Source organism: Hydra vulgaris, chromosome 02 (genome assembly GCF_038396675.1).
Source record: "Hydra vulgaris chromosome 02, alternate assembly HydraT2T_AEP".
NCBI classification, from domain to species: Eukaryota; Metazoa; Cnidaria; class Hydrozoa; order Anthoathecata; family Hydridae; genus Hydra; species Hydra vulgaris.
The window spans coordinates 11,186,997-11,197,460 of NC_088921.1; the positions used below are offsets into that span (position 1 = coordinate 11,186,997).

General features: G+C 28.0%; 1 protein-coding gene across 1 annotated transcript; it reads left to right on the forward strand.

Moving 5' to 3' along the window:
* The first annotated feature begins 4,449 nt into the window (after positions 1 to 4,449).
* Positions 4,450 to 4,980, forward strand: LOC136075838 (uncharacterized). The gene has a single exon (XM_065789275.1). The coding sequence runs from the start codon at positions 4,450 to 4,452 to the stop codon at positions 4,978 to 4,980; it is 531 nt and encodes a 176-aa protein (XP_065645347.1).
* The last annotated feature ends 5,484 nt before the right edge of the window (positions 4,981 to 10,464 follow it).

Consider the following 10,464-nt stretch of genomic DNA (forward strand, 5'->3'; position numbering starts at 1 on the left):
AGCAAATCTTACACGATATCAGGTTAACTCTATTAACAAAAGAAAAAGCAAAAACCCAACCATTTGCGATGTCGTTGTAATACCTAAGAAAAAGATATCGGAAGATGTTGGTTTTCAAATAAAAAGTATTACTCCGTCTTATTGCAAGCCTAATACAGAAAATGATTTTACTGGAAGTAGTCAAAATAAAGTTGAAATTAATAGTATTTTGGGCCATCATTATGGTTCCTTAGCTTTAGATGCTTCAAATAATACCACTGTTAAAACATGAGACCAGTCTACTCAAACCATTTATAATAAATATCTACTTGCAGCTAAACTCTCCTACTGTAATAGTTCAAGAAAAGTTAAAACCTCTACTAATTCATTTATGTAATCAATAAAAAAACAGTTCTTTGTTACATTATTAAGACTTCGTAGAATGTTTAGTATCTTTACTCTTGCTCATATGTTTAATGTGAGTTTGTTTTAAATACGTCTCATGTTCACAACTTGGATTATGTATATGTTTCATCATTTTAGATGTCTTGAAAATGAAATGTTTCCAGAACGTGAAGTTTTCGAAAGAACGTTGCCTAAAATATTTCGAACATTCAACAATATTCGTGCTACTAATGATTGCACAGAGTTTAGTTGTGTGTGAAAAAATATTTTTCAATTGGAAAAATATGTAAATGGAAAGAATTTTCTATTCCACTAAAATCAAGCATTAGAATTGAAAAATCATCTAAATTGCAAATAACTTTGAAATTAAATAATCCACAAAAAGCTTACAAAATAATAATGGACTGGAAGATTTAAATTGTTAGCTCTCTGTACTCTCAATACATGTTCTTTAGCACCAGGAATTTTATCATCAGAAAGAGAAATACAAGTTTCACATTTTACAGTCATTATTTCATTTGTTTGTCAGTAATAATCTCAGTTGTTAATATTTCTCCATCGCCGTCAGAAACTCAAAGATAATTTTTACAACAATAGGCCAGGTGAATAAAAAAAAGCAGTTACTTTTACTCAGTAATTGGTCAGCTTTACGTGAATAAAAACTTCAGCAATTCTGCATAAGTTATTCACGTATTGCTTATGTTATTCACCTAAAGCTGAACAATTACTGAGTAAATTGCTTAACCTTACGTGAATAAAAATTTGTGCAAAACTGCTAAAGTTTCTATTCACGTAAAACTGACCAATTACTGAGTAAAAGCAATTGCTTGTTTTTATTCACTCGGCCTAATGCCTAATATGAACGTAAACTAGAACTCTACCACCGCGCTTATTTATTTGCCTATTAAGAAAAATAATTTCAAAATGAGAAAGATAAAAATTAGAATTTTTATTAATGTCGTTTGAGGTAGTTCAAATTTCAGTTAAGCAAATAATAATAAAAAAGTATTTAGTTTCCTCAAATAAATTTTGAAACTTTTCAAAAATACAATTAATGCTTCTGTTATTTACGTGTAGAATTTTAATTTGATTATTGCTTTCCTTTTTAACATTAAATTAACATAGAAGAAAATTACTGAAAAATGCAAAAAAAATAAAATATACAAAAGTTGATTAAAGTTAAATAAGCCATCATTAATCGATATCAATATTAGTGGATGCTCTCTTTAATCGGTCAGAAGAATGCCTAATTACTCTAACAATAAGTTGCATGGCATCCATTTTGGTTAAGTTTTTCCTTGACTTTAAAGCCGCATCTAATAAAAACAACTACACATAGTTCAATAAGATCATAAAATAAAATAAACTTAATACATGCCATGTTTCATAGCCAAAGAAATTTAAAAAAAATTTTTTAATTTTCTTAAAATTAAAACATTGTTATTAATTTTAAAAATGAATCAAAGACAATAAAAAGCTAATGAGAATACCACTGATAGCGTTACATAGATTTGTCAATTCTTTAAACTTTTTCTTCTTCCTTAGACCGTTCATGCTGTATTCTGACAAAATATTGTCAGTTTACATATATAAAAAAGATGACAAATGTTACACAAATAATATACAAGGCTAAATTTATTTGAAAAAAAGGAGTAGCAGATGTTAACCTTTTTTACGCGGCAATTTTAAATTAATTTTTTATGACTTGAGGCTTTGCGAGGGAAAACTTATAACCTTTTTTGTTTTGTTTATTGGTGAAATTTAGAGTTGCATAATTTATTAGCAATCCACAGTGGGGCAGAATTGCTTCAAAATTGGGCAATTGACGAAATTGAAATAAGGCGTTATGAAAATTTTTTTAGTAGTAATGCATAAAAGAGTCTCTGCTCCATCTTATCCACGTATTTGTTTTAGGTTTGGACTGACCTTTAACCCTGTGGAACCCATATTTTAGCCATAATCTTTTGTCTAAAAAATGACTCGCTTGCGCGAGTTAAAAGTACCACTTTGTTTATATAGTGCTAATGAGAAGTTTGTTAAAAGTTATGAATTTTTTTTTAGGTATTCTTTAATTTTAGGCTTGTAGCTATCTTTTGGTAATAATAAAATATTATTTAAGTTCCACTATATATTATTATGCTTTTACAAAAATAGCGTTTTAAATATTTCATTTTTATGTAATTTTTTTAAACAATGCACTTTTTGTTTAGGTATTCACCTAGATACTCCTGAGAGATACTCCTTTTTTTATGGAATGGCTCATGATCAGATTGTAAACTTTTTTTATTTTTGCACATTTTGAGCGTTTTTTTGTGTAATAGAGGAAATGTATCATTTACATCAGTAGAAACCAGGTAACAAAACCAGGTCATTAACGCATCAAATTAATGACGTTCTTTTCCATTGCATTTTTGAGCATGCTTTGGTTGTTTTTTAGGTTAATCTTAAAACTTTTTTGTATGATTTCGGTTTAGAGTAATAACATTATGTTTTTTTGTGTAATAGAGAAGTAAACTTGCGGCTATTATGAGAGATTCTGGGTTTATTAAAATGAACGAACAATTTCATTTTTTGAATGAAGAAATTAAAAATCTTACAGAATGCGAAGAAAAAGATTTAAATGCGTTAAGTCAATCACTGTCTTTATTTATGTCACAGTATAAATCTCGTTGGATAAAATCAAACAGGATATATAAAGTTTTTCAAAAAAACAATATGTTTTGGTTAAACAGTTCCATTTGTTTAAATCAGCATACAGTGAGCAAAACTTGCAGCAACGAAAAGAAGTATAATACTTCAAATTTTTGTGAACGAACGATCCGAAGGAAATCAAAAGTTTTAAGCGAGGCTCATTCTCTATCTGTTTTGACTTGTGCTACTCAAATAAGATTAAAAACTGAAGGAATATTACATGCATCAAAACTATTGAAAGAAGCTACAGAAAGTCCCAAACGTGCAAATAAATATAGAGAAGCATATTAGAAAATACTTGAACCACAAAAACAAATGTCACGTGAAGATGCTTTAAGTGTTTTGGTGAAAGCAAAACTATTTAGATATCAATATGATGTTTTAAGGAAAATTGTACCTGAAAGGTTTCCCTCATACAAAAAGGTTCAAGAAGCCAAGAAATTATGTTATCCTATTGAAATTCATGTAACTGAAACCTATGCTTTGGTTTCTTTGCAATCTTTACTGAACCACACAATACAGCGCTTATTTTTAGCTGTGGAACATGTTATTAGGACTCTTCAGAATGAAGAATTAAATCAGCTTCAATTAATTTTGAAATGGGGGTATGATGGCTCTTCAGGCCATAGTTCCTATAAACAAGCATTTTGTGATTCCAGAAGCCAGTGATTCAGCTGTTTTTCTAACATGCATTGTCTCTCTTCGTCTTGTTGCTGGTAGAAAAACTATTTGGTCGAATCCACACCCTGCATCCACAAACTATTGTAGGCCTTTAAAAATTGATTTTATAAAAGAGTCTAAGATAGAATCAATTGTTGAGAAGAATAGAGTAGATGAGCAAATAAAAAGAATTGTTAAGACAAAGTGCCTAATTGAAGAAAGACAAGCAGAAGTATTTCACCCTTTACTTTTTTGTATGGTAGATAGCAAAGTATGTAATGCTCTGACAGAAACTACTTCCACCCAAAGATTTTTTATATGTGGTGCAACCTCAAAGCAATTTAATGATATTGAGAAAATGGTTAAGAGAAGTATCAAAACTGAAAACTTGGGATTTGGCTTATCTGTGCTACATGGGTGGATTCAAATGTTCGAATGCATTTTGCACTTGGCTAATAAACTACCAATCAAGAAGTGATAAGCTAGTGGAAATGATAAAGAAATTGTCGCAAACAATAAAGCTCGAATTCAGGAAGAATTTTGAGAAAGGTTTGTCAATAATCAAACCAGTGTGGCTTGATTATTGACAAACCAAAACCAGGCTTTGGCAATACGAATGATGGAAATAGAGCTAGACGCTTCTTTGTTAAGGCAAAAATTTTAGCTGCTATAACAAATATAGATATAGTTTTGATTAAAAAAACGCATACAATTATGATAGCAGTGGCGAGTGAATATGATATTGATGTAAATAAATTTAGATTATTTGCTCTTGACACACAGAGATACTTTGTTGAAAAGTATCCATGGTACAGCATGCCCCCTATATTGCATAAATACTTTATACATGGTCCGGAAATTATATCATCTGTATTGTTGCCAATAGGACAACTGACTGAGGAAGCACAGGAGGCTTGCAATAAAGACTTTAAAAGGTATAGAGAGAACTGCGCTAGAAAATGTAGTCGAAAGGACACAAATGCTGATATCTGTAACTTTTTTTTGTTGAATTCTGATCCTGCTATCTCCAGTAAACGAGTACTGCATAAAAAAAAACTAAACAAGCTTCCAAAAGAAGCATTAGATTTACTGAAACCTCCAGACATACATATTAATGATGATGATGATGATGATGATGATGATGATGATGATGATGATGATGATGATGATGATGATGATGATGATGATGATAATGATGATGATGATGATGATGATGATGATGATGATGATGTTTTTTGCTATTAACTTTTGACCATTGATTTTTTTATTTACGGAAATTTACATTTAAAAAAGGGTTTTTTTTAATATAAAAATGATCGAAGTTTTTCGAGTTTTCGAGTAATTTTTTTTTCGAGTTGCTTTCTACATTATATTTGAATTGCTGTCATTTATTTGATTTAATTGAGTAGAATGCGTTTTATTAGTATTATTTATTCACGTCAGTTTCTGATTTTCTTATTTTTACTATTACTTTCACTCGAAACGTCACTTTACTATAACATTTTTACTATAACGTCACTCGAAATTACTCGTAAATACATTAAAAACGTCTGATATAGTAAATAATTATTTAAAAATTTATGGACTTTTCTTAAGCCTAACAAGGGCCCTAAAAAAGATTAATAAACTTAAAAATCGAAAACTACAAAAAAAAATTTAGTCCAGTTTTAAAGCTGTTCTGCCCCACTACGCGATCCCCAAACTAAAAAGATTAAATTCATGCATACAAAAGTGATGCATTGGATATCTCCATTTTGAATTTTTTTTTTCAAAACATTAGGCTCATCTAAATTTTTACGTTGTTTAAAAAACTTTCTTCTGGATCATAAGAGAACTGTGCGGTTCTATCTACCAACATGTTTTTTATTTTAAGTTGAAACATAACTTTTATCTGAAACTCTAAAAAGTAAAATAAATAAGTGAAGTCATATAAAACATAGTACTTTCCATAAATAGTTAAAAAAAAGGTCGAGTTAAACTAAATAATGGAAAAAATCTAAAGTTTCTAGATAAACCCTAAAAAAAAGATATAAGCTAATAAAGTTCAAGTCGTCTAACGTCAATAACTGTAAAGAAATAGAATCTGTGACTAAGTAGAGTTAAAAGAAATCAAGAATGAATATGTATAATACATACATATATATATATATATATATATATATATATATATATATATATATATATATATATATATATATATATATATATATATATATATATATATATATATATATATATATATATATATATATATATATATATATATATATATATATATTTATTTATATATATACATATATATGTGTTATACATTTTCATTTATTCATGTTTATTATGGATGAAATACATAATGAATAGGAATGCGATTCTTAATAGTTATTGGCTTTAGCAAAAAACAATATAGGCATACTAATTATACGTGAATATGTATAATGCATATATATCTGTATATATATATCTGTATATATATATCTGTATATATATATACATATATATATATATATATATATATATATATATATATATATATATATATATATATATATATATATATATATATATATAAATATATATGTATATATATATATATATATATATATATATATATATATATATATATATATATATATATATATATATGGGCAATTCAACGGCGCAAATCGTTTCAGATACACCTCTCTTAAAGTTAACTTAACCTTTCCTTTCAGATTAATCTGCTAACTCTAAAGATCACGTATCACTTTAGTTGAAAACGATAACATCATATTTGACAACTCTGTAATGACTAATATTTTTTATAACTATTTCATAAACGTTGCAGTTTCATCTGGTAATACAGACTTCATACATTCGTCTTTATTCTCTTGCTCTATACATCCAGGTGATGCAGCTATCAAAAAGTATATCGATCATCGCAGTATAATAAACATAAAGAAAAAATTTAGCACGTGTACCCATAGTTTCCAGTTCTGTCAAATCACACCTGATGATATTACAAAAATTATTTTAAAAATTAGAGTCTATTAATAATAAAAAAAAGACTAGTGGTGATATACCAACCTTTAAGTTAAAATCATTAAATATAAAATCTATATAAATTATAATTGTGTATTTGTGTAAATAAAATCTTATATTGAGGGTTGCATGTTCCCCCTTTGTCGGTGTGCCCAGTTAAAATATACCCAGTGACCCCCCGAAAATTTGATTTATTTACGTAATATTATTGAGTTATTTTTAGGCAGATATTTTTTTGATAAAATCAAGACTGAGAAAAAGATTAGTTAGAGTAAAACTTCTTATATTTTTCATTTCATTAGGCACAGTTTTACAGATTTCATAAATAATAGTATCCATGATGGTTAATTCCCGTCATTTTCTAAAAATGGCTAATGCTATACCGTGTTTTAAGAAGAATGGCACAACTGATAAGTCGAATTACCGTCCAATTAGTATTGTATCAGTCCTTTTTACAGTTTTTGAATTTATTTTATATGAACAAATCTTGATATTTATTGAGCCTAGATTTGATAAACTTTTGTGTGGTTTCCGAAGAGGTTATAATACTCAGCATGCCCTTTTTTCGTTACATAATTGTATTAATTGATTGTATTAATAATGGAGGTGTTGTTGGATCAATATTAATACACCTCACAAAAGCGTACGACTATACCCCGCATGACTTACTAATTGCTAAATTAGACGCCTATGGTTTTTGAAAAGAATGTCCCAATCGCTTGCTATCCTATATTTGTAGCCGTAAACAAAGGGTAAAAATAGGTTTTTCTGCCTCAAAATGGGTAGATATATTATCTGGAGTGTCTCAAAGGTCAATCCTTGTATCTATTTTGTTCAATATCTTTATAAATGATTTATTTTTATTTATTAAAGAATCTGAACTTTATAACTTTGCTGATGATAACACTATTTATGCTTGTGATTAGGTTATTTTTCGTTTGCAAAAAGAAGCAACCAATACCATCAATCGGTTTCAGTTAAACTCGATGGTTGCTAACCCAGATAAGTTTCAATTACTTTTAGTTGACTTAAAAAACACAAAAAAATTCATCGCTAAAAATAGGTAATTTAAGGATTTTTGCCTCCGATAAGATAAAACTATTTTGTAAAACAATTGATAAAGATCTAAAGTTTGGGGAACATATTAAACAGTTATACATTAAAGCTAATTGTAAATGTTTTCATCTTTCATGCATAAGAAGTTTTTTATCCCGTGATAAATCTATTTTGCTGTTTAATGCTTTTACTTTGTCTAACTTTTCTTATTGTCCTCTAATTTGGAAGTTTTGTTTTAAAAAAAAGATGACAAACTAGTTAAAAGAATCATAAAAAATCTCTAAGTATAGTCAATAAAAGATTTCATTTTTCTCTGGATGAATTATTAAATTTTGATAATAGTCCAAGAATCCATCTAGGAAATTTGAGACTTCTAATGATGGAAACTTTAAAGTCTATTAATTGTCTGAATCCAATATTTATGAAAAATCTTTTTACTATAAAAAAAGTCTTACGTTTAAACTCCGTTGAAACAAAAAACTCATTCTACTTCTTAAAGGCTCCATATATAATGATTTATGCTGTACGTTATATAGAGCCACCTTGCCTTGGAATACTCTAAATAATGAGACCATGTCCGCACAAAGTCTCAAGGTGTTCAAAAAACATATCAAGAATTGGTATGGCAATAATTGGGTTTGCAAAATTTGTCGTTTTTAAATTTTGTTACATTTTATTCTGACCTATATCTTTAACTAAGATTGTACTATTATAAATCTTTTTTTTTTAATTTGAAACAGTTGTAAATTTTCATGACATTTTTTTTTTCTTTTTTTATAAAACAATTGTAATTTTTTAATGACATTTATATGTGTGTGTGTACAGTCTATAAAGTTAAATGTGTTGGTTTAAATTGGTTTTAGTGGTAACTAAAACTATCTACACACTAAAAAATAAAGGTAGAAATTTTTAGTTAAGGTAGGATATGCGATATACCCTCAGTAAGGTATAATTTGCTACCTTATAAGGTAGAAAATTATGCCTTTAAGTTAGAAAATTGTATGACAAATAATTGTTTTTAATATTATTTTCTACCTTAAAAGGTAGAAAATTATACCTAACTAAGGGTATATCACATATCCTACCCTAAGGTAGAAATTTCTACCTTTTTTTTAGTGTGTAGTAAAAATCAACTTTAAATAATCCTTTTAAATTAACTAAATTATATATATATATATATATATATATATATATATATATATATATATATATATATATATATATATATATATATATATATATATATATATATAAAGCCAGACTTACAGTTTTAGGGGCCCTGGGTCAAAAAAAACCTACGGCCTCGTGTTAAAAAATAGAATGTTAATTTTAAAAAATGCGTTCTTAATTTAAAGTAGTTAAAGGTTTTATCTCAATTTTTCTTAAATGTTGTTTAAAATCTACATAATCTTTTTAAGGTATTTTTTATTAACAAACTCGTTATTCAAATAATCTATACTAATTGAACTCATCTTGTCTGCGTTACTTCATAATAATGCAAAATTGTTTAACGTTTAATGTGACGTAGTTGATCGCAAATCACTTTTTGTTAATTTTAATTTCGAAAATGGCCTTTCTCTTGAGCAGTTGGATATCATGAAACATATGAAAATCCTAAAAATGATTTCAGTATTTGGAAATGAATCCTCTATTTATTTTTCCTTTATAAGTTTGAACACAACCAAATAGGACAATTCAGGAACTTGATTATTAAAATGTTCTTTCAAATACAGGGAAAGATGTTCCATTTCTGCATATAAATTATAATCTATGTCTTCTGTGTATTCTTCCACCAGACGATTAACACAAGTCTTATCTTTATTGAATCTCGTGTCTTATAAAATACAAATTTGTCATTTAATTCCTGATAGCATTGAGCTTTTTCTTTTAAATATCTAGTAAGATTATTGATGGTTTTTAAAAAAACTCTTCGCATGGACTTAATTGAGGTACTTCTGATCAGTATTCACCTGAAAGCGCTTTCTTATTACGTCGCTTTTGTCTGGTAACAAGAATTTCGCATCTTGTACTATTAAATCGAATGAGTTAATTAATCCTAGGAGATAATCACCAAGAGATTATTAAACTTCAGCACTTGTATCTAGAGTAATAGTTGCACTTTGCAATTATTTGGAAACAGCATTCATTCGTTGCAAAATTTGATTCCATATTATTTTGTGTAAAGCAAATTCAAAAGTTTCCATTTTCGATAGTAAATTTCCAGCTGTAGTTTTTGCTTTTGTTTCAAAACTTTCACTCTCATTGATTTTGATTAACCCTTCCATTAATTTATTGCAGTTCTGGTGAATGGTTTTGACCAAGTAAGCATGTGCGCTCCACCGAGTATTTGATAGTGATTTAAATAAACTACATGCAAACTGTTCCAAAACTTCCATAACTTTGTAGAAGCAGAGAAAAATTTGTACAGTTCTTGAACACAACCAAAAAAATTGATTCCCTCAACGCAGTCAACTACAACAGCCTCTCCAAGTTAAGAGAATGACTTGAACATGGCAAGAATTTTGACAGCTTATTGAACTCCAAAATTTTAGTTTTCATACCATTATATTTTCTAGTCATATTGCTTGAGCTATCATAAGACTGACTTCTGCAGTTGCTGATATCCTTGTTCAATTTTATGTCTAAAAAGTCCACGGT